The sequence below is a fragment of the Loa loa genome (genome assembly GCF_000183805.2).
Source record: "Loa loa unplaced genomic scaffold supercont3.54, whole genome shotgun sequence".
In the NCBI taxonomy this organism is placed as follows: domain Eukaryota; kingdom Metazoa; phylum Nematoda; class Chromadorea; order Rhabditida; family Onchocercidae; genus Loa; species Loa loa.
In genome coordinates, this window is record NW_018108234.1 from 161,671 (window position 1) to 186,765 (window position 25,095).

At 33.6% G+C, this 25,095-nt stretch overlaps 4 protein-coding genes across 4 annotated transcripts in view; 2 read left to right on the top strand and 2 right to left on the bottom strand.

Moving 5' to 3' along the window:
* Positions 1 to 1,089: 1,089 nt before the first annotated feature.
* On the bottom strand, positions 1,090 to 3,938 carry LOAG_01305 (calcium activated nucleotidase 1; the record flags this gene model as incomplete). The annotated part of the gene is made up of 6 exons (XM_003136844.1): positions 1,090 to 1,358; positions 1,825 to 2,023; positions 2,559 to 2,711; positions 2,819 to 2,959; positions 3,218 to 3,399; positions 3,761 to 3,938. The coding sequence occupies 6 exons, from the start codon at positions 3,936 to 3,938 to the stop codon at positions 1,090 to 1,092; spliced, it is 1,122 nt and encodes a 373-aa protein (XP_003136892.1).
* A 3,016-nt stretch (positions 3,939 to 6,954) lies between these two features.
* Positions 6,955 to 17,960, bottom strand: LOAG_01306 (hypothetical protein). The gene is made up of 23 exons (XM_020445700.1): positions 17,817 to 17,960; positions 17,383 to 17,476; positions 16,863 to 16,996; positions 16,515 to 16,668; positions 16,233 to 16,361; positions 15,794 to 15,948; positions 15,297 to 15,386; positions 14,199 to 15,164; positions 13,630 to 13,740; positions 13,140 to 13,302; positions 12,683 to 12,834; positions 12,263 to 12,363; positions 12,005 to 12,137; positions 11,566 to 11,733; positions 11,185 to 11,356; positions 10,511 to 10,697; positions 9,854 to 10,019; positions 9,651 to 9,770; positions 9,175 to 9,285; positions 8,807 to 8,986; positions 8,222 to 8,401; positions 7,714 to 7,981; positions 6,955 to 7,351 (listed from the first exon to the last, which is right to left on the bottom strand). The coding sequence occupies exons 1-23, from the start codon at positions 17,853 to 17,855 to the stop codon at positions 7,332 to 7,334; spliced, it is 3,993 nt and encodes a 1,330-aa protein (XP_020303867.1). The 5' UTR covers positions 17,856 to 17,960; the 3' UTR covers positions 6,955 to 7,331.
* A 564-nt stretch (positions 17,961 to 18,524) lies between these two features.
* Positions 18,525 to 19,847, top strand: LOAG_01307 (hypothetical protein; the record flags this gene model as incomplete). Its single annotated transcript, XM_003136846.1, has 4 exons — positions 18,525 to 18,693; positions 19,066 to 19,095; positions 19,348 to 19,421; positions 19,734 to 19,847. The coding sequence occupies 4 exons, from the start codon at positions 18,525 to 18,527 to the stop codon at positions 19,845 to 19,847; spliced, it is 387 nt and encodes a 128-aa protein (XP_003136894.1).
* A 4,831-nt stretch (positions 19,848 to 24,678) lies between these two features.
* LOAG_17260 (hypothetical protein) overlaps positions 24,679 to 25,095 on the top strand; it is a 2,127-nt gene continuing 1,710 nt past the window's right edge. The window contains exon 1 of the mRNA XM_020449920.1: positions 24,679 to 24,801. Within this exon, the coding sequence (XP_020306489.1) occupies positions 24,691 to 24,801 (111 nt within the window). The 5' untranslated portion in view covers positions 24,679 to 24,690. The remainder of the gene's footprint in view (positions 24,802 to 25,095) is intronic.

Sequence of the window (25,095 nt, forward strand, 5' to 3'; positions counted from 1 at the left end):
CTGTAAAAAAAACAAACCAATTCTTCCTCAATAAACCAGAAAGAAAAAAGAAAAAACAATTCACAGTTACAGGCAAACAACTAATTTCTATTCCGGCACGATTTGAAAAAAATATTATTAAGAAATAAATACAATTTTCTCAAAAATGACACACAAATGTACTTAATTTCAGAAAACATTCACTAAATTACTTAATATATCGGCAACGGGTAGAATAACTTTAAAGAATTTCGTCAATTCCGGAAACCCAAATGCTTACCGTTGATGTTTAAGTGAAGTTATTGTTAACAAATAACCCTTGGGAGATCATTTTAATGAAAAAGAATAAAGTATATGCGCATGAATAAAATTAGTTATCAATCACAACAATTCATTATTAATATGTTCACAAAACGTAAAATAAAGGTACCGACAAGTTGGAAATTTTAAAAATATTCAATTAAACAAAATAAAGAAAAAGACTTTCGCAATAATACACAGTAATCACACACCGACAAAAAAAGATGAGGTTATGTCAAAAGGAAAACGAAAAAAAAAAAAAATTAAGTAAAACCAATGTATACCTCAATTATCTGCCATGAACAAGGATGCAAAAATTTCTATTCTCTCATGCTTTATGGAATATCACATCATATTTATATGTTAGAATATATTATCTCTTTGTGTAACAATGTTCAGTTTTCTGCCACTGGGAGATACATTTATTAAGGTGAGTAAATCGTTAGGACTTTCGCCACGTTGATGGCTTTCCACATTCTCAAAAAATTCGCTTCATTTAATTCCACAATTTCGACACACAATAAATCTGGTAAAAGTTTTCACCTCAAAAATTATTCATCAAATTGCATTAAAAGATTTAATTACTTCGCTATCGGTTTACTATGATTACAGGAAATTAGTCTTCAAAGGATTCACTATCTAATCACCGAAGGCAGAACATATCAATATTTTTAAGAAGATATATATGTATTATAAAAAATAAAGAAACTCAATATTACTGTTTAGAAGACCACCATTCAGGGCAGTTAGAAAAGAGTTTTGCTGCGTGAAATTTTTTATGGCGAGGTTCGATAATCCCATGCAGATATTTCAAACAAATGCTATTCCTTCATATTTGAACCTGCCAAAGAGTGGCACTTCTTCAAGCAAGATATGACCCATTTCATGATTAAATACTGTTATATAACTAGCTACGGGGAGTCCATCTTTTTCCTCCGATTTTAATGCCACAATTATTCGATCATTAGTGCCAGGAACAAACTGGAAAGCTGAGAAGCCTCTTGCACTGCTTAATGGCCCAATCTGTTGGTATTTTATGTTAGAAAAGTCCTCCGAAGCAACAAGCAAATAGTTAGTACCTGAAATAAGAAATATGAGCATAATAATAAGTTAAATAGCTGCATTCATTTGTCATTACTCAGCTTTTAAGCCCGAATCAGGTAGCCAACCAGTTCTGAAATCTAATAACAACTTAATTTCAACTCTCTGTCACAAATTAATTGCAGTGGTAGCGGAAATCAAATTTATCTGACATATGTTTAAAACACAGTCTTGTGCCCTAATTGCAACGTTGTCCAACTGTGCACAAATGTGCAGTACTGTCAGTGGTCGTAAATAATAATAACTCACCTTTACATATTTATTTCTTTATTATCTATCCTCATCATTACATGAGGGTAAGGCAATAATGCTCAGGGGTACCCCATTTAGAAATAAGAGTTACTAGGAAATCTATAAGCAGTTTCAAAAGTTTCGGAAATTCAAGGACGACTATGATACGGTTCGATATACACAAGTTTATATGGAAATTCAATGCCTGCTGACCTCTTTCTTCATCCCCTGCTTCGGTGTATGCTAGCTTACTGGCTCTTCTGGGCAAGAAGAACCACTTCCTATAGATTTCTGACCACTGAACTGATTCGTGTATTATATAACCAGGCCATTCAATCCCAACTGCCGAACGTAATTTTTTATATTCACTAACCCAACTGATATGTTCAACACTACCCTCAGGAGTTACAAGCTGAAAATATTGATTATGAATTCTCTCCTGGAGAGCGACTGGAAACTTTCCAACTAAATTTTGAAAAACGATTAGAAAACAGTGAATTAAGCTGGTAAAAATCATAAGCAACAAATGAATTTGAATGAATTCTGTGAACGTAACAACTGTTTTGCAAACCTGGGTGACATTAGTTATTAGAGGTTGGTGAAAAAAATCTATAACACCTAACCCTTATTTGTATTTGTAGATAGCAATTAATGCGATAAATAGTGAAATTAGAATAAAAATAAGCTGATTTTCTGTTATAATAAAATTATCCTAGAATAAAATTTAAAATCCAATCATTCCAGTTACTCGACCATTCAATTTAATGCACCTTCGGTAACACAAACATCAGAAAAGTTGGCAACTCTGAAGAAAGGAAAAACAGTAGGATAATTCTAATGGCTTCTGCTACAAATAAAACTACTCCTTTTCATTCCCTACAAAGTCAGTAAATCGTTAAGGCTAATAAACATTTATACAGCTGTTTTCATGAAGTATGAGAATCTACCTTGACCCACATAGGGTTTTCGTTCACAAATACACCTTTTGTAGTTGTCCATTCTTTCCCAAGTCCACCAACGTAAAGATTACCATCTTTCACCGTCATCCATTCACCTTTGAAACCTTTCGTTGTATTTCCAGCACCATCATTGAGGTAAATCTTGAATTGTTCAATTCTTTCACTCTATTGCGAAAGCAAAGAATTTTTAAAAATACAATCCAGAGAAAATGACAAAAATCTTCATGAAACTGAATGAAAAAAAAAACCCAGGGATAAGCCATGTCTTTTTTAATTCGATATATAATTCCAGTTCGATCATCTATTGATAACAAATTTCCATCGAAAACGACAAGATCTGATAGTTCCATCGACCGTCCACCACCCGCAATTGTCGAATAAAGTGAGATCTATAAGAACAATTTATACATACAGTAGGCCATGTTTTTGCTTATTTTATAGCACAACTAGTAGAAGACACTACTAGTTTCAGAAGGCCTGCATAAATCTCACAAGTAAATCACATCGGGTTACCTGATAATGATGCAATTCTCACACTCTACTGAAAAAGCAAAAAGACTTCAAAAATGCAATTCAGAAAAAGGTGAAAAACTATTCACAAACATATTTAGTGATAAAAGCCAAACTTACACAGCAACAAATTCTACCTGTTCATTGCTGTTCCATTGCAGCGATGCCTCAGTATATTCTTTGTTCACCGTGAGAACACCAAATTCTATGAAGCTCTGCCATTGATTTTCTTCTGTCGGATGCTTACTGCTCTTATCAAGATCCGTCACAACCACTATACGGAATTGATGAGATCCATCATCCAACAAAACTTCATGACCTATGAAAAAGCTGACATCAGAAAAGTTAGAATCAAACCTCATAATGAATCCTAAGCTCTCTCGAAAAATATCATTTTTTCAAAGTATAAGTGAAATGTCGTGCGTAGTGGAAATGATTCGATATGAATAAAAAAGAAAACTTAGGACAGTGATAAGTTTGGAATGAAGTATTCCAATATACGTCAGTATATCAATACTATTGAAAATAACGAAATATAGAGTGGGTGATCACAATAAAATCAGGAGGTGAATTAAAAGGTAGGATGAAGTCTAGTGAAGTTAACAAGCAGAATGAAAGATTATGGTCAAATGATTTCAAAGGGACTAATAAATCGATATTAATTACTATCTAATACTTACCAAGTTGTGATGCATTATACGGTCGACGATAGCAGCCCGGTTTCTGCATATTTTTCGTTAGTGCAATAAATGCTACACATAAAATAGCTATAAGCGCTGCAGTAATTAAAGATGAACCAGTTGATAATCCGTAAATATCATTCTTCCGAATTTTTGCGTGTGTTTCAGGATCAGCCATTACTTATAAGTAAAAACCGTACTAAATATAGTGTTCTAGGGGGAACGTGATGATCTGAAAGCAATTCAGGTGATAATATGATATCGTATGCATTAAATAGTAGCTTCAAACATTGTCCTTCTCTTAGTATCAATCTTTGAGTGATAAGAATAAATGAAAAGATGCATACAAAAAAGCATATCAAAAGATAGGTTGACCTTCGTTTCTTTAAAACCGTTTCAAAATTTAAACGATTAAAATGTTTAGAATGAGCACTTCGAAGAAACTGTTTAACTAAAATTTATCAGAAGTAATTCGAATGCAAACCGATTCTGATTTTGCAACTCGAATGCAAACCGATTCTTGTACCGAATGCATCATTTTGACTGGCTATGCCGGGTAATATTATAATAAAGTCTGGGAAGGATTTAAATCGACGTAGCTTATCCTGATCTGTGCTGGAGAAGTCTTTCAACAATTTCTCAAACTTTGATAGTCTTATTCATCCTCGTAATTAACTTCTTATTCCTATCACTTTTTGATGATAATCTTACAATAAATTAGAAAGGATGGAAGAATAATAGATGAAGATGAAGTTGGATATTTCCATATTTATTACGATATTTCATTCTTTGCGGTTGACGATGAATAAAATGGTAGCAGTTAGCTAACTCGTTCGGTCTGATACTCGCTTCTTTTTCCCGAGAGTTCGGGTTATTAAGATCAATGTTACAGGAAGGACAACAAAAAATATCTCCACCTCATCAGGACGGGTTCTTAAGGATCAAATCCGATCTGAATAAGTTAGCACGATAACTGAATAAATGTACTGAGATGAACGGCTTTCACAATGGCTAGGCATAAAATAATCGTAATAAAAGCAAGCGAAGACAAACAGTGCTAATAACAATTACTGATATGGAACTGCCGAGTTTTTTATTATCTAAGAAAATGATCGATCGTGAAAATAAGAATTTGTAATTATGAAGATTAGAAAGAGTCCCATGCTTACTTCCCGAGAATCCCTAGTGTTACCAATGAGAAATTCTCGGGAAGGTATAGAAAGAAAATATCGGGTTATTTGGGCTAACTGTAGTTTACTAAGAGGATGTTTCACTTGGCCATAAATATAGGTAGATTTCAGAGAGTTATAGCTATTGTATCCTTTATTAACTATATCAAGTAATCAAAGCATTACTGGTTCTTGGAATATCTTATCTGCAACCTACTTCAATTGGTTTAAAATATCGCGGTGACAGATTTTATATTATATCGAAGAATTTATCAATTAAGAAGTTATTCCATCCCCCAGAATTTTTACATTCTCAGTTACAAAAATTTGAAATTACCAATAGCAGCAAGCATGCTGTTATCAATTCAGCAGCGCCCGATTGTATCACCATAGTCAGGAGGAGAATTATCAAAGTCTGAGAAGGGGACAGAAAATATTTACTCTGTCTATTGATTATCTTACGTGCAATTCCGTCCTCCCATTATTATTTTCAGGTGTTCAATCCATCACTGTGATTTATTTCTCGAATATTTTATTGGGGAAAAGGGGAATCAGGAAACAAAAGACCAGTTCTTTTCCTATCAGCGTGTAAATTTTAGTTGGAACGGTTCGTGTAACTATGCTTTGAAGTTAACATGGATCAACAACTATTTCACGTTAAAATTCAACAGTAATTACTCTTTTAACAACAAAAATTGAAATCAACAAATGCTTTCAAGACATACGTGGAATTTGTCCTTGAGTGAAAGGTACTAAGTGATAGATCAAATAGGGAAACATTTTTAAGCATTGCAAATGAAGCTTACAGGAGATATGGCTTAGTAAGACAATCTTTAATTGATTATGGCAATCTTCTATGTTAGACAATTTTCTCATCTTTCCTTACTATCATAATCTACTTGTAGTTTTAGATGTTTTCAGTGGAATTTCATTTGCATTAACTTTTAAAAAGCTCGAAAATTGTGAAAAATATCACGATAAGCTGTAACGTCCTATTCTTACTATTAGGCTAGTCGCATAATAGTTGGTTTTATAGGTTAACATTTGAAATGAAGGAAGACTGTCTATGTATCTTTGTTCTCTATATAATCAAAATGGAAGGTACATAACATTTCGTAATATTTCCGAAGGGTGCAGAACTTCCAGATATATCACTAAATATGTTGGGCAAGATTGAAAGAACATTGAGCTTTAATTTTAAATGGATCTTTTCTTTGTAGTAATACCAGTATATATTTTTGGTTATTGGCATTCAAAATATGGTAATCAAAATACGAAACCTGAAAATAATAGAAGCAACAAGTTTGAAGAACGTAAACTATAAATCACAACAACGACAGCATAAGAAATCTCCCACATGCCATTTCTTTTTTTCTTATGAGCTGTATTTCGTAGTCTTGTTATTTCTTCCTACTTTTTAGAAGATTTTTTTTTCAAAAAATTCGTTGATTTAGAGCTTGTAATATTTTATGACTTGGAATGACGAGTATACAGGTAAACAAAATATACAACAGGATTAGTTTGTGAATTGCAGAGAATTACTGGCGTCTCAAGGTTATCTTCCAGAATTAGTGGGCATTTTCTTGAGCATATTCTCTTAACATAGCCTGAAAGTTTCTCCACAGTATTATCATTGAAGAGATGCTGTAGTCCTAATCGACATATGGGAGTATATCAGAATGACTGAGACGTCCCTCCCATCTCTTTCTCAAATCCTACTTTTTCCTACCGCTCCATTTCCTTTACCGTACAAGTTTAGAAACAAAAAAGTATAATTGAGTCTTAAATGTTTAACGATTATAGATGTTGTTTTATGTTCGCATCAATTATAAATATGATCTCTTAAAGGAATTGACATCAGTAGAGATGCCTCCACTACTGCGGCACTTCATGAAAATAGACAAGGCATTCTTTACACACGCAAAATTTTGGCAAGTTCTTTAAAACAGTCAAGGACGATGGATGATAAAAATATGAAAGAAATGAAGTAAAACTGCAATACAGTTGTGTTACAGCTGTGTCGAAGAAAAATGCAAGAAGTTAAAGCGATATCAACGTGTAACAAAAGTGATAATTTTATACTCGTACCAGCACCAATAAGGACAGGTAGGATTACTTTTATGTCAACAGTTAAATAACAATATTTCGGAAGACAGCGAAAAATTTTATGGAAAAAACAACAAAAGTTTTATGATCACAGTCTCAAAACAGTTAGAAAAACTGAAATACAAACAGACAAAACTACATTCTTATCCATAGCCCAGTACGTTTGTTCTCCACTTTGAAGCCAAATGATGTTTTTCCAAAATTAAAAAAGAAATGTTTCCCATAACACGAAAAAGACTCCAAAGGAAGCTATATAACATACAGATCTTCTGCACGAGATATTAACTTTAACGCCTTTACAGTAATTCAGTGCTACCTGAAAAACAAGACGGTTAAAATCTTGTATCTTTCGAATTACACATATAAAAGTTTTTTATAACGATCTCTTTACGAAATCGCGCTCCTCATTATAGATATACATCGAAAACTTTTTGATTAGAAAAAATTGGAAAATAATGCATATGGACTCGAAAAAGAAATATCGACACACACCGAGATGTAAAATGATGCATGTTATTTTAAACTATATCGCATACTTGATTAAAACAATGGTCAACATTGCTGAAACTATTAGTGACCTGAGTTATAAAAAAAACACACTAATCCAGAAAGCCAAATAATCTCTGCTTTACATATAAAAAACTTATATTGGAAAAGCAACTTTACTCAAAAACAAACTTTTTGGCCGTGGCGTTGGTTTTTTGATCATTGGGCCCGGAGGGGGGATACCCGAAAGAAGTGCCATTTCTGGAGGAGGCGAACGGCCATCATTTGAACCACCGGACGAATAATACAGCATACTACTTTTGCTATTTTGTTTATTGAGGATTGTGCTAGCACAAAAATCTGCGGAAGGTCCTGGATATCCAGGCATACCCAAGATTGGAACATAATCCGTACGAAAAGGATGACGACCATGTGAACGTGAACGCATCCTCCTACCTTCCTATAATACAAAAAAAATCATTCAAAAACGGGAAGCAGACGATAAATAAATCAACAGTTAACAAAAGCTACAATAAATTCTACTCTTGAGGATCCAGATCTAAAGCTTTTTGACTTAATCAACACGAACTTAATTAAACAAGAGGGACATTTATGACTTTTGCAATCGAGTCGTCATCTATGCAGTCTTATAGCATTCCCTATTAGCTTCCAAGTAGAAAAACTGATAAAACAAACCCACCTTCTTATGACGTGATTGTATACCATCTACGTTTACACCAATATTATGCTCTCGTTCCCTAATACTTCTTCGTTGCTTCGACTCTCTGTTGTGGCTGATATTACCATTTTCTGGTGTCACATCATTTAGCGGGGGATCTACCTTTTTTAATACGGACGATTCTCCATGAGATGAAAAAATCTGTAACAAAGCCATGACATACGTAAAATTCCCTACGAGCCAGTAAATTAAACTCTATTTACAAGCAGAAGATTAGAAATCCCCCTTTCATGTTCCATTTATGGACACGCCTATGTATATTGGATACGCTTGTGTAGAAGGCAGATTGAACTACTGAAAAAGGGTAGGCGGACAGAAATCTACAGAGAAATAGATTAAGAGGAGGCTCTGGATTAGAAACCATATTTCAACTTTCACTTCCCTCTTTTCACTCTAATTCTTTTCGTTGTTGGTATATATTATTTTTTTAAAAAAGTTCATTCGTCGCACGAAAGTACCCCATCTTCCATTAAACTGTTATTACATCCAAAATTGTTGATTCAAACGAAAACGTTGATTCATTCAAAATTTTATGTGCAAGCAAACCTCGGGTGGCTCGTCATCCCACAAAGGTCGTACATGGGATAATAACGATGGTGCAACTAGGCCACTGCTGACTGATGCACCATAATCACGATCTGATGATGACGACGCCGACATATTCAACATATTAGCGTTATCAAGCACATTTGATGATGGATTTGACAGATGAACTTGTTCCAATGACTGTAATTTCATTCCTCATCTACAACAATTCCAAATAGCAAATAAATGAAATTCAATGACAAACAAACGCATGGCAGAGAACTTAATTCGCTCGAGAAAATCACAACACTGCTTGTCACATAAGCAAGCCATTTGTAAACAAAGCAGTGTTCGAAAAAAGATGAATGAAAGGATCAAAAATCCGAGACCTGCCGTTGTAAAGCTGCTATCGTTTGCTTACACTGACGTATTTCATGGAAATTACGCGTCTCCAACTTGGCGTATTCTGCCTTCAAACGTTTCAGTTCTTGATCAGTTTCCTATAAAAACAGAAGTTTTGGAAACATATGAATAATCGAAATCTGACTTTTCAAACTGAAGGACACATTCAATTTCCTCGTATACCTCATTTCAAAATCATTATTTTCCCTACTTCACAGATAAATTTTACATTATTTCTACCAAAAGAATCTCAATCCCTAAAAAGAGAGACCATAAAAAGGATGTGTAAGAGTAATGCTACTACCATTAGCTTTAAGAAATCATGCGAAGAAAAAAAGAAATGCACAGTGCAGAAATAACTTTTTCCTTATCATCAGATGTATGTTTCGAGAAAACATGGGCAAGAGAAACATACCAAGCGCTACATCTTAGGAATTTTTAAAAAGTGAACTAGCTAAATTACCAGTAATTTAAATTCCACAGTTTTCTTTTGGTCTTCCAATTGTCTTACTTCTTCTTGCCATTTCATTATTTCACTACGCAATTTTTCTGTTAGTTCTTCGGCACTTCGTAATTTCGCTTCCTTTAATTGAACAGAAAGGTTGAAATAACCGCTTACATGCATATTACAGTTGGTGTTTTAATCCACTTTTATTAAAAATTTACTCGTTCTTCGACCATCCCTAAAATTCTTTTGAATTGATTTTGCGCTTCAATTCTTTCTGCTTCCTTTGCCTCCACTTCTTTCGATCGTTTCATAGCTTCTGCTTCGGCAAATTCAACTTTACGCAATAAATGATCTCGCTCATTTAGCTGCTTTTGTAGTGTTAATCTAAATCATACCGCATGAAACATAAAGAGAATTACACTGCATCAGTAAAATCACCCAGCAGAGTATTAAACCCAATAAATGCTACAGCGGTAATATTATGAGCTAAAAAGGTAGCATGAAAAACAGTTCCATGGAACAATTTAACTGTAATCAACCAGCTACTATGTGGCTGCATATAGGATACAAGATCTACATTTTCAGATAATTTTCAATAAAAGTCGGAAAATTAAAAATATTTGGAGAAGCTACTGCGTTAGTATAAAGTTCACAAAATCTCATATTAGCTACTCGTCAAAAAGCTGTATAGGTGGCAGAACTGGAAGCTCCTCTTTATAAAAGGCGAGAGAGAAATTGCAGCCACCTAAGACGCAAAAAAATGCTAATCTTATAACCAAAAGACTATAGAAAAGGAAAGAAAACTATGTCCTTTACTATTCAAGAACTTTGCAATGGTTGTTACTATCAGTCAAAATCATAGTTTTTCGGCATACTTTGCTTGATCAAAATCAGCCTCAACAGTCTTTAACTGCACTCTGAGTTTCGCAACTTCCATAATTTCAGCAGATGAAAATCGTGCAACCGCTACACGATCTTTTTTAGGTCTTACTGGTACTTCTGCTGTTGTTGGATTGTCTATATCAAATTCATCAAAATCTGACCAACCATTTCCATTTCCACCTAAACAAACTTCACAAATAAGGAAAAAACCACAAATTTTCAGAATTTATCATACACTAACGTTTTACAGTTCTACTTTCGTTATATCGTTTTCATTTCTCGTTATACAAGCACTTCATATACCTAAGTTAAAGTGTTTCTTTGAACCCATGTATTTTTCCAGCTAATAGGTGAAAAGTAACACCAACATTTGAACGTTATCAGGTGAGATGATTAACATAAGGCTATATCCGAATAGAGAACCAACTATACCTAACATATCCAAATGACAATGGAAGAATATGCATAATCGATGATAAACGAATGACAATAAACGACACGAAAATGCTAACGAGAAATTAGTAATCTTAGCAGTATATCAGAGCATAAAATTTGAGAAATTTTAGTCATTGTTCCACATTATCAATGCTCTTGGAATATTTCAGTCTACCCCTTGAGAATGATTTTATAGTCCATCGAATTAGAACTAGGCAAGAAAAAACCTAACCGTTTAGATCATCCTGTAATTGTTCGCCATTCACTCCCTCAGCAGCTGATGACTGATCATGAACAGCATTATCCGAATCACGTATTTCATTTATAATCTCCGACAACTGAACAATCTCATTTTGAAGTTCTTCCACACGTTGGTGTAGTACTTTGCTTTCTGATACGGATGTCTGCAAAAGTATATCGTCAAAAACCTTTACGAAAATTTGACTTTCTTTGTGTCAACATCATACACTGAAAAGGACGGCTCACCAGGCAAGGTAATAAACAATTTCGTCATGTAGTCTCTTGGAATAAAGATAAATGCATTCTTAAAGGATTAGTAGTCCATAACACAGCAGAAAATTTATTAAAAGGAGCATAATGCGCCAATTCTTACTTTTAACTGATCTTTCAAATTTTTAATTTCCAGCGTATGTGAATTTGCTTCCGATTCAAGACGTATTAACTGTGCACTCTTTTTGGTAACTTCATTAACCAAACGTTCATTTTCTTGATGCAACACTTCTACAGTGGTATGTATTTCAGATGACTGTTTCATTAGCAACTAAAAGTATGTTTTTTTAAAATACGCCACTGGATGATCAAAAATCAGAATTTGTGTGAATCGCAAGTCTTCTAGTTATTTTAGTTACAGCTTTAGAAATCAACTCTTTAACTCTCATTTGCAAATAGTAAAAGAAAAGTCTTTTCCGAGTTTCGAAACATATGTGACAGTTTAGGAAAGTCTAGAATTTCCCCGGCACCTAATATTCATTCAGTGGCAAGCGCTATCTTCAATGTTATCCATTTACGTTTACAAAGAAAAAAGGGGAAACCTCATTTTTCTCAGCAAGATTTCTATTTTGCTCTATTAAATCTCTGCATTTCAAACGTTCTCTTTCAACCATTTGACTCGTCTCATCCGTTTCTGCTTTCAGATTATCATTTTCTTCTTCAAGCATATGACACCTATAAGACAGTATTGTAGCTTATTTTCACACAATAAAATTCTGAAAGCCAAAACTACAACAACGAAACTTGAAAGTGCTAGTTTCCTTATTCATCTCTCAAAAATATGAAGTAAGCATGCATACTTAGCTTTCAACTGACTCATTTCTGTTTGCAAATTTTTGAATTTCTCGTCCATTTCAGTATCCCATGCATTTTTCCCTTTCTCCATTTCAGCATGCAACAACTAAAACATCACCCGATTAAAATGATCAACAAAGAGAAATTCTATGCCTATCATTTCATGAAAATGTTTGCTGACAGAGACCCATAGTCTGCATCAATGGACAAAAACATGAAAAGCGCTTGATATTTCCACAAACGAACAATTTGACGATTCCTCCGACTCCGCAGTATTATGCTGGCTAATAAATACCATATTGAGAAAAAAAAAGAAATATTTTTCACAGAAAAAGAAAAATTCCCAAACATTCTCACAAATCAAGTTTTCAAAAATTTCTAAATCACACAGAAAAAGCTACGGGAAAATATATGCAACAATTTACCTTTATCTGTATTTCACGTTGTCTAATGGTTGTCAATGCATTATGTAGCATTCTTCGATCAAAATTATCCTTATCAGAAGTATCCGTAAAAACTAGCATCCGTAGTAAATGAGTCAATAAACAAATAGGAACGAAAAATGTTACCAAAACTCCTACAAAAAAACAATATTTATCAAAAAAACGATTGAATGATAGGGTATTAACAGAATTACCACGACAGTACATTAAAAAAACATGAAATAGCTTAATTTTGTAGATCCCAATAGAACAAGAAAACAAGACCATATCTTAACGAATAAAAATTAAACACCTAGAACGACAAGGGAGTGGTCTCCTAAATGGAGTTTAGTAACCCAACATTCAAAGCCACATTCACTGCTCACTTTGCCGATGGTTCCAAACACAAATGGCTTTTATTACTTAAGATATCATTTAAGCTTAATCACATAAGCAGTACCTGCATCGTCAATGTTACTGATTGATGACGGCAGGATATAACGTGCAATATCAATCAATTTGCTGAGCCATCTGCTAATCACAAATAAATATCCTGCCCCCGACTTTTCATCAGCTATAGGAGTATTGTAAACCTTGTCACATTCACCTTTTATGCAATAGCCCTAAAAAAGAAGAAAAGTACAACAAGAAAACCTCGATTACCATTCAAACAAATGATAATACATTACATAAAACTGCATCACTGCTTATTTTTTATTAAAAGTTACGTAAATCGTTGCGTAGCTAAACACCGCCAGTCAATAATTAATGTTCACCAGTGCATCTTATATTTTCGCCGAGACTATTTTTCTATTTATAATGCGCCCCACACCTTCAATGGGAAACATATTCGCCGCATTGCAGGTCATTCAGTGACCAATGTGACCAGTGATCATATATAAGATTTTGAATTTATTCGTTAACTCTAAGTTAGTGAAAAATTAGCATACTAATCCATCTTCCTCTGTAATATCTGTCTTCACTTCTTCCTCTGTTTGTACAAGTCCATTGCTATCTCCTCGCTCCGTGTCCATTTCTGCCTTAGGATTTTTTTGTGCTTCCTCAAATAAAGAGAAAATAGCTGATGGAATTCCATAAAATGTACAATAAAAAGTCGCCGGAAAATCACTCATTAAAGTTCTACAGCAAAACACCGAGTAACTTATTTTCTCCAACACGACTGATAAGTAGTAGGAAAATGCCTTTTTGATCTAAATATCCGCTTTTGTCATAACCTGCTTCTTCCGCTAATAGTGCAGCAATGTGCTTAAAATTAAAAGTGAACATCTTGTAACAAAATTTTCGAACATTTCAGAACATAGAAGCTTCTAAACATTTGATGAGTTCTGGATATCTTTAATTAATTAGAATACCGTAAAACGATATGTAATTCAGAAAACGTAGAGAATCGCACTAAAAAAAAATTTCCATCATTATCCACTTCGGTTAATTCATACGCTGTGATCAAGTTTTCAACATAAACATGAAAAATTAAACTGTGATATAGATAATTGAGTACCTGTTCATGTTGTGAGATAACATCAGTTGATGATGGATTTAAGGCCTGAGAACCTACTGAATCATGAGGTAGCACGGTAGTAATAGGTAAAGACGGTGGTGATTCAAGCAGATGGTTAATTATCGTTGTTTCTTTTTCCTCTGATTCCAGCTTGGGCTCATTTTTCATTGCAGAACCGGACTCAGACGGTACTACAACTGGATCAAACCGTGAAGCAGAGAAGGTGGCTACCGCTGGTTCCGTATGAGGAGAAAGGGACACAGACAAAACACCATTATCTGTGAGGACTGCTGTAGTATCACTTAGAGATGATCCTTTCGATATAGCAATATGGTTTTTTGTTGGAGAAGGCGGTGGTGCTGAAGATACATGAAGAAAATCTGAATGCGCAGTTTCTAATGGTACAGGTAGTGTTTCATCTGATCCCACTGCTACGGAGTGCGGGGAAGGAGTTGGTTGAGGGACATCGGTTTGCGAAGGAACATTTGGTACGGGTAAATTGACTGAGGAAGGAGGCAAATTAATTTGTGATATATTATCCGGAGTGGGGGGGAGATTTGACTCAAGAACTCCAACTGATGCAGGAGTAGTCATAACCACCGAGTGAGGTAATTTCATATTAACTTGTTGCATAGACATCGATTGAAGAGGTTGTGTAAGCAACTGTGTGTTCACAACGTTCGTGGTTGATGATATTTTTTCCTGCGATGATTCGATATGTGGAAGATTACCTTCGTCTGCAAAACTGATATCAGCTGTGCCAGATGGGGGCAAATCTTCAGACAGAGCTGACGATTCTTCCACAACTGAAGGAAGCCCAGGCACTACAGAAACATCAGGAATGACTTTTAAAGTCGATCCCGCGTCTGACAGCAACATAGGAGAAGCAGGTTCTTGCATTAGATTTTGATTTTGCGATATAGGGATCTCTGGTACGACATTCAATTCAGGGTTGAGAAGAGGCATCTAAAACAATAATATATAAATAAATGATGCATATAAAATCCAGCTTATACCTAGTACCTAGTAGAATTTACAAACATTGGAGAAGCTCAACCATTCACAAACGAAAAAAAAAAATACATGTAGATCCTGAACCTCCTGATGAGAGACTGAATTGACTGTTACAGTAGGTATCTCCTTCGGTTCACTCGTTGGAACATTCATTGCTGGAAGTGGTGGAACTGTCTGGAATATATGCTTCAATTACTAACATAAAATAAACATCTTACATATCTCATCAAGGAACTGATATAGCAATATCGAGCATGCATTATAGCTGTAAAAGTTTTGAAATATTACGTATAGTTGTTAAATTAGCAAGATAGCGGAATGATATGAAGCTAGATTACCACAGCAAGCTCATTTTAGGAAACTTTGCATAAGCGTTTTCGACTCATAACCTCATCATAACAAATTCTGCATCATTCCATGAAAATTGTCAAAAGCAACTGCTACAAACAATACTCAGGGGCATGAAAGGCAGCTGATATACTTCTCATGTTCTACAAGCCACTCTTAATCAAAGTCTATAGTTTTCTTATGAATCGTTAAATAAAGGAAGCAGTGAACGATTGAAAAAAAACAAAACGTACTATTTTTTCAGAAGAGATTATAGGTTGAGTTGTTTGTTGCACAGTTCGGATATGTTCGTGCGAATGTGTGTGCATGTTGTGGTCATGATGATGCTCGTGTTCATGAGAAAGTCCGTGATCATGGGAATGCCCATGACCGTGTGAATGTCCATGCCCTTAATAAATGCGAAACAGTCCGATTAAAAGAAAAATAAGTTCAGCCCAGCCCGCAGATATCCTTAAACAATAGTGAATCAACTTCCAACCAGAAACTGAAGATTAAGCTAGGATATACCATTCAACTTTTAGAAAACTCAAATTGCAAAAGCAATTCTGGTAAAAAGACTATATATACCTACTGGTTCTGCAGATAACTATGATGAAATTATTAAAATCCAAACATAGTTTATTTACCAGTTCAGACAAAATTCGAATCATTGAATTTAAAAAGGAAGGAAACCTTCGGAGTCGGAAAAGTATCCCAATGCGGCGTAGTCAATTTGTTCTGCTGGTAACTGTCTTTCATCAGAAAGACGCTTGGCATTCACTTCATAATCTTTAATTAATTCCGGCAGAGCTGCTTTGACACCTCAAAATATTTTTTCAATGAGAATATCGACAAGACAGATCAGAGGTTACCTTAAAGCATCCGTATATAAAGTAACATTTTACGGATCTTTCGATAAGAATAAAAGTTAAAACAAACTCAAAGGATCCCAGAAGATTGGAAATTATTGATTACCGACTAATCTGTGAGAAGGATGATCGCGTGGATCTCTACTGACCATAAACATTGTTTTATTGGATACAACTGCATTTTTAAGGAATTCCACGTAATCATCGAGATTAATATGCATCGAGAAAAAATGTCCTTTCCTTGCTGGTTCACGGACAAGCTGTAAATAAGTGAATCAAAAACTACAGCAAGTTGAAATAGGCAATAACACACACTCTGTTTATAGTGTTAGTTTGATCAAAGCATTGTCTATTAACTAAGGTAAAGAAACCGAAAGATACGCTATTCTTAAAGACTGAACAGTTGCGACCAAAGCATTGTCTACTAACTAATGTAAAGTAAACGAAAAGTTACAGCGCCTTCCATTAAATCCGTTCGATCACTGAATTTAATTGCATAAACACTGACAACATCATTTTCATTGGGCGATAGGAATGACTCGTGAGTAGCTAACGATGAGCGATGAAACCTTCCTTCGAATAACTTCTCTAAATTTCAAAATCAGAGCAAGAAGAAAAATGGAAAGGAACTGAAACTGATATTGAAAATGCAGGAAAAAAATATTCAATGTGTTTCAATACCAAGCTGCAAAACTGCTAATAAACCACTCAGCAACTATTAACATAAAAAATTCCGAAAGCCTAAAAATTTCAAGAAAATGATTTCTCGAGAGAAAAACGATGGAAAAGCTCCTTGTAACTACTAGCAAATCTATTACGGTGCATTAATAGTATTTGACTCGAAAATATACAAGCCAATTCTTCCGACGAAGACGAGAGATTAGTTCGAAGTTCGAAATTCCTCCTCGCAACTTATAGTCAAATCCCGCCCATCTACAAAATGATCTTTCGGAAAGTTCGGAAAAAGTAATCACCTGAACAAGCTTCATCGCCACATAATTTTGTTTTCTTTGCGATTGTTCCTATCGATGAAGTTAATTGCAAAAACACTACTAACCATATAATTACCTTAAAAAACCACTTTCCTGAACAAATATTAATATTTTCACAAAAAAGTATACTCCAAGGGAAACCTTGATTACTAAACAAAGAAAATTACTACAATCTGACAAAAATACAACCAATGTTCGATAAAAGTGAGTTTGTAGAAACAAGTTTTTTCCTCTTTCGTTTTCTTGGCAGTGGGGAATTTGGTTGATGAATGACCATAAGTAAGGTACTTGGAAGATCTACTGCGACGGCACTTAGCAGCAAGATATATTTTTAAGCTCATAAAAAATGATCCCTCTAAACTAAAGTAGACAAAAATAACTTGAAAGAGAAATGAAATTATATTTAATTAACTAACATTTACATTAACAAAGTGAACGACAACCATTATCTTCATTGCGATCGCAAAGTAATCTTAAGTATCGAAATAAAACTTAGAAGGAAATGAATGAGTACAGAGAGTGAGCTTCTTTTCGTTTCCACATCCTACAGCACCCCTGAATAAATTTCAAAATCAGTAATTCATAGTAACTGAAAATACGACGCTGAATTTAAATTTGAGCATTGTGACCTTTACATATGCACTTGTAGTAAAAATTAATTAAAGTAAATTTGAAATAAACCACCATCATTAAAAATCTCAGTGGAATGGAACATTAAACTTGAATCTACGAATTTGTAAGATTCACACATCGCTTTTATCAACAGCAAAATAGATAATCAAATACATGAAAGCGTACTTGACATCACACTACCACAGAAATCCAAAGATCAAATTCAAATTCGAACTGAAATTCAGCCTGATATCACAGTTCGTTTCCAATTGGCAACATCATCTTATATTATACAGCAATCGGAAATGATACACTTAGATTATACACATCATCCAAGTTTTCTCCCGATTTAGATGTTAGACATATTAGTTAAATATCTCATAGGTATAAGGTCATTTCTAATGGTAAAAGAAAACAATGTGCAATTGAGATTTTATCAAAATCCAGTGAATTATAAACAATGCCTTCCCCTTCTCCTCTTGGAAATACCGAATCCCCGAGAGAAATGGAAAATGGCGGGTGAGATCGACGAGAAACACAAACAAAAGCAAAAAGATACAGCCCATTCCGACAATTCATCAAATTACTTATGTCGACGTGTTCCAATCGTCACTCGCGTTACGCCACTGCACGAATATCTTCTTGATGGGCACCTCATGAAAACCTTTATTTCAGCAACCTGTTTGAAATGATCTTATCAGTCTATAACGAGCAATGTAAACTTTGCCATAGTCTTGTTTACGTAATAATCGTACGTATGAATTACTTCAATGACATGAGTTTTATTAAAGTTATGGAGTTTTTCAAGTTCCAAGTCTATTCAATCTAACATTTGGAGAAATTTTGTATAAGTATAGAATGGAAAATTTTTGTATCATCCAAATTCGTAATTACTTTCTTTTATTTACTTTTTTCAAATGCTATAGAATTTGATTTTTTTATTTGCTAGTTGACTTATATCAGAACTTGAATCAAAAGGTAAATGGATCGGATAGATTCTGTAGATATCCTACTCCTTTATATTTAGTTTATTTTAATTTGACCAAGTTTAAGATGTACGGGAAATAAATCAGAATCAGTTTGGTAAGTCAAGTAATGCGAAGAACGGGAATGGACCGAGATTTCTTTGCAATTGCAATATACAGATTACCAGATTATATTTGTAATCGTAGTTGTACAAATGTAACTTTGATTATAGACTGAGTCATATGCGGAATAGTGTGGAATAAATGTATAAATTTTAATGATGTTTACTATTTTGTAATTTGATTATTTTATGACCGTTCTATACCTCGGAAAAAAAGTTTCTGTGAGCAGTACAACTTGCAGTTGCAGGTCGGTCTTTTGTTGCATCTCCCGTTGAAAAAGGAATTGACCTCAGTGAGCTCCTCGATAACATTCTCCCATCAGTATGTGTTTATCTGCTGTAAACCTTCTCATCATGGCAATTTATTGATTCATTAGATCGGATGAGTTAATATCATGATCTAAATCAAATATTAGTAAAAGAAAGGAAGAGGAGAAGACATTAGCGCGTATTTTTCCGTTATCACCATGGTAATATGAGAGAAAAGAGAGAGGAAGCTTTTTTGTAAATTTCATTTTCCGGTTGCATTAACTGAGCTGAAAATAATAGACATCTGAATCCTGCTCATGTCATTATTATCCTTTTGTTCATTGTCAGATGAAAGATGCAAGTCTTAAACTGGATTACATTTCAGGTTGATGCTTTGAGTGCAAACTTCACTTTTCAAATACCTTTCTTTTTCACAGATATCAAACTACTGAAACAAAATCTATCATTATCAAGTAGTCTAACGCTTTCTTCTATTTAAGAGCGCATCATTTGGTGGTATAAATTGTTAAAAGCCAATCATTCGCTTTAGTCTGATCCTTTTAAGTTAATTGTAAGCTATTGGGAAGATTTAATCTTTGCTAGTCAATTGATAACCATGATTTGTTGGTTTGCTTGAAACTACTTCAATATTATTCGACCGCTGAACCATAGCTGATTCATGGCTGAATACCTGATTTCGATAAATCAAGCAGGGATGAAAATATGCATTTCTCTAAATGGATTCGGATAAATAAATAATGGTCGAGAGATCAATTGTCTTGTTTGGAGGCATTTAAAAGTTACATGAATTCTTGAGAGCATAGTCAATTGAACAATGCAGGGAACAGAAATAGATTGCTATCCTGGATAACTTCCATAGCTTGGCTTTATCTCTGTGTATATTACAACATTTATCGACTGCTTGTTTGACATTCTTAACAAATTTGGAAGTGATCAGAAGCTCAGAAGTCCATCGCTGAAAAATCCACACTGCAAGTTATTGGTTAGATCATGCAATCATTGCAAGTTATTGGTTGCACCATTCGTACAAAATGGTTGACAATGTTAATACAATGTTGACCTAGAAATAAGGATGTACTATTGACTGATCTTATTCTTATATAGTTTAATTTTATCTTGCCAGTCTGTAATTTCAAAACTTCAACTTTTTGCACTTTGTCCTTAATGTCCGTTTTGGCTTCGTTTCAGGTGTTAGGCTTGAATTAATCGTTTAAAAATTTTAAAAAGAAAAAATTAATTTTACGATAACTACCATGAACCCTAGTCAGGAGTATCCAGGTATTTCCGCATTCCATTAGAAATCTTTCGGCGATGAGAAAGGAAGAAAAGAAAGGAATCGATAAAGAATGACTATGAAAAACTGAACCCTTTGATTTAATTTAAGAAATTAACGGGATTTTATATCCGAAATCTCTTTCGTTCCTTCTCTACTTTTGTATGTACATTAATTATTTTGCATATAGTTCACATAAAATTTACTCTGGGAACTTCTAGTGAGATATCTCAGATGATTTATGAATTTTAAGTGACTTATTTAAACTGGAACTCGAACTTCAGAAACAATTTAAACGAGACAAAAAGTCACATCGTCAGCTTTTATCTTTAGTTCAACCCCTGTCAAACTTTTTTTTGAATTTAAAAATTCGAAAATTTAATATGTTTTATTTTGATAAATTGGTAGAGTTATCAGTAATATGGTAATCGTTTTGTTTGCATTAAAATAAACAACATTTTAAAAGATGCATTCTTAATTTTTAACATACTTTTAAGTATGATTCCATGCTAAAATGTACTATTTACCGTCTATACAACGGTCAAAACAAGAAGGTCACTCTTAGAAATAGACAATCCACATATGCAATACAGAGGAGAGAGTCGAAATTCCATAATGGACAAATTAATTTAAACAAAGTAAAGAAGAGTAAATAATGTTGATGATTCTGATGATACGTACAGTATGTGTTACATTTAAATGAGTGAATGAACTGAAGTAATCAATTGTATAATTTTCTAAGTATCAAAAAAGTAGTACGTAGTGGTGAAGGTTAGATGTAAAGGAGAAAAATGTACTTCCAAGGTACCACTGTTGCCACAATTCCTTTATACACATCACGATCCTATAAATGTATTTGTTGCTTGATACACCATTGAAGTAATCTTCCTTCCTAGGCCAAAAATTGATTTAAACTCATATTTGTTCATCTTTCTAATGATTACTTCAATACCAATCATAAATCTGTGATACTCTTATTAGCACATGAACACTTCTTCCTATAGAAAAGTAAACAAAAAAAGAAATCCTGAATGTTAACTTTTAAAATTAGAACATTGGAGTAATAAACGAACAAAATTTATTGCTACCAATTGTAATTACAGGTATACTTCGTCTCCCTAACCTTATCAGTTTCAGCGTTTCGGTATGTTCCAATACAAAGATATCCAATCAAATATAATTGAATAAGTTTTCAACCTGCAATAAGAGCAATAGGCACATTTACAATGTTTCTCGTTTTTATGGCTCTCTCTCATCTGGGCTATTTTGATTTATTCTGACATGAAATCGTTTAGCAGCTACTACAGCAACCGTTGCATTGTTCTATAGAGTGAGCCGAAAACGATGCAGATTTCTGCCACCGTTTATTGTCATTCAGGTTCCATTCCGGTTTTTCTAATACCTTAATTTGTTGTGCTCTAAGAAAGCTAAGCAAAATCTAAGCACAAAGGGAATTCACAATGAATTACAATTTTGTGACAAGTCATTGGGCAGTAACTTTGTAACGATAAAATGCTTACGGAGTTAATTTGAAATAGACAGGCATAGAAGAAGCAGCTGAAATGAAATGAAATTTAGTATAACTTATCCCAAATTTAAAAGGTTATATCAGAGAGACATCAACCTCCTAATCTTCTTCATTATTGTTCTAATATTTGCTGCATGTACATCATCTATCTGTCTGTTTTGAATCGGTTCCTGATGGATTTAGAAAATCAAAGTGTGCCTTTTTTTTTCTCAAAATATATAAAATAGATCAGAGATCGTTGAAAGAAATTACAGTTAAAAAGCATTGAGAAAATGGAAAAATTGTTCAAGAAAACAGGAAAAATTCGAAAAATCCCTAAATTGTGGATTCCCGTTAAATCGAATATTTTTAAATGATTGCTAGAAGAACAAGAAGCTCATTTGTTCGTAAATCTCCTGAATTATTCCAGTTCAAGCGAAGGTAGCTATTAATATGCTTCCTGGCCATTCATATTTTGCTATCTTTGTGGTATGCGCATATTATCGATATTTCAATAAACATGAAAATTTTTATCAATGTATAACCTTGTATGACCTTTGTTTGAATGGTGTATAACCTTTGTTTGAATGTGGGACTAATCAGGTCAAAGGTTACATATAGCAAAGCTTGGAATGCAAATTCCACAGATTGACATGTCATCAATACTTAGCTCAAAAATCAGCTTTGTGAGAATCAGACATTTTGTCATCTCAATGTTACTGAAAGAAAATAAAATTCATTTTTATATGTTAAAGTGTAAAGTAAGGCATTAAGAATTCAATGATTGCATTTTGCATAACATATATTTTTACCAGTAAGTTAGATATTACTTGCATATGGGTATGTAAATAGGTTGGAGATATCAAAAGGTGAAGCACTGCTCTTTTGCAAGTGCAGAAGCGACATCTGGTGTTCAATTAGATTAATAGACTAGAAATTGCAATAGTGGTGAAAAGTAGAGTACTGATAGAGATTCTGATACTTATCAGGAAGTATCATCAGATGGTTTAATCCAAGCTATTCTTTTCAAAACATAATAATACTAAAATTTAGCAAACTTTTGTTTTTCCTTGAAAAACGTAAAATGATAATAAACGCTTGAAATAAAAGATGACATGAATATCACTGATGTCTCAGATTTTAAATCAAAGTGGTTTGGGATGTAAACAAGTTATTTAATTGTAAGCCATTTTCCGCTTACTGTTACTATAATACTGGAAATAGAGCAATCAGATGTTTTTGTATGACAATTAACAGAAAGGTACGCTTATGCTAATAAATGGAGCTAAGTATCGATATCGCTATAGGATATCGCTCATACAATTCAATCATAGTTGAGACAGATTATTTCAAATATAATTGTAGAAGACAAAATTATCTTATCACATCTGATCTTATCATATTTGATATTTAATTAGATTAATGAAGTAAGAATTTGGAGTACTGGTGTAAGTTAATATGATTACAGCACTAAAACTATCAATGATTCACATATGCTGTTACTTGCCGATGATCATTTTATGAAAACGAACTCTATTTACAAATTATACGGTTACTTTTCAAACTGATTAACTAGGACCATCAAGATTACAATACAATAGCACCAGTAGAGCTTAGTGTCACAGCAAAATAAAGAGACATTTTTCGGAAGATTTGAAAAAAGCAAAGTATATGCATGATGATATGAGTAAGCAGCCTAATTGAAGGATAAAAAGGACAAAAATAAAACATGTGTCTGTCATTAATTTAAATCAACTACCAAGGTCACTTTTCTCCAGGATAAGGACAAATCACTCGAAGATATTAAGGTCAAATCATATGCTCAAATATCATTATAATGTTTGCATAATTAAAATGAAAATTTTCCAACACTCCTTTCAAATTACGCGAAATATCGGGGCAGATCAATAAATCAATGAATTCACAGGATGGAATTCATATCTGCATTTGCACATCATATATAAGGAATATAACAATTGATATAAATTTCTTGATTGTTACAAATAGACATGAAATATGATGATCTTAGGTGATTGTTATAATATTTATGACATTTGATGCAATCAATTGATAACATTTGTTTATCAAGCACGGGAATAATGGTTCTTATCAGTAAATAGTGGTTAATACTAACACAGCATATTGCTACGATCGCTTGCTTCTTTCTATCCGATTGATTATTTTAATTTATGATCATCAACGATTATTTTCTCATCCAGAACAATTTTTTTTTCTGGATATTTGAAAGATTAAATCAGGTAGCATTTTAGAAACCAGTTCATAATAAGTTATTTTATCTAAATGTAAAAATTATTCAGCTTTATAAGTAGTAGAAAAAAGCAAAGATTTTTCTCATTATATATATATATATATATACATAAATTCTTGGCGCAAATGGACATTTTTTTTTCAACGTAGAATGATCGTTAAAACGTGAATCAAACACGTTAAAAACGTGAAAAACGTGACTGTTATTTCATCTCATTGATTCTTTCAAAATATTCGAAAGCTTGTTTAAGTTTTTTTTTTTTAGGCAATATAATGGAAGTTAATCGTTTCATACTTTTTCTATGCTTATATGAAACAGTTCTAACAAGCAATAACGGTAATGATGGAGAAGCAATGACTGGAAGAGGTGGAAAATTGAAAAGTGTAAGTTTCCAGGGCTTATCATCATAATGTAAAATTATATCGAAACATTGATAGGAGAAAAGAAAGTCAAAAGATACTTCAATAAAAATTAATGGAATTTTAGCACGAATACAAAGAAGAAAAGAGGGACGATCAAGATACCGATGTGATCGATCCACTGGAATATCTCGATTCACTGATGCAGGATACAATCAATAGTTTTTCAACCGTTACTGATGTGACACACGAACAACAATATATTGTCAACCTTCGTGACAAATATGCAAGTATCGTTGACCAATACAAAAAAATTAT

Bases quoted from the DNA above. Each gene is read 5' to 3' on its own strand.
- LOAG_01306 (XM_020445700.1), bottom strand. From the start codon at position 17,855: ATGAAGATAATGGTTGTCGTTCACTTTGTTAATGTAAAT. The intron at 17,477-17,816 runs GTTAGTTAATTA...TGGTTTTTTAAG, and splicing joins TTCACTTTGTTAATGTAAAT to GTAATTATATGGTTAGTAGT. The intron at 7,352-7,713 runs GTTTGTTTTTGA...CTTGTTTTTCAG, and splicing joins ACCAACGCCACGGCCAAAAA to GTAGCACTGAATTACTGTAA.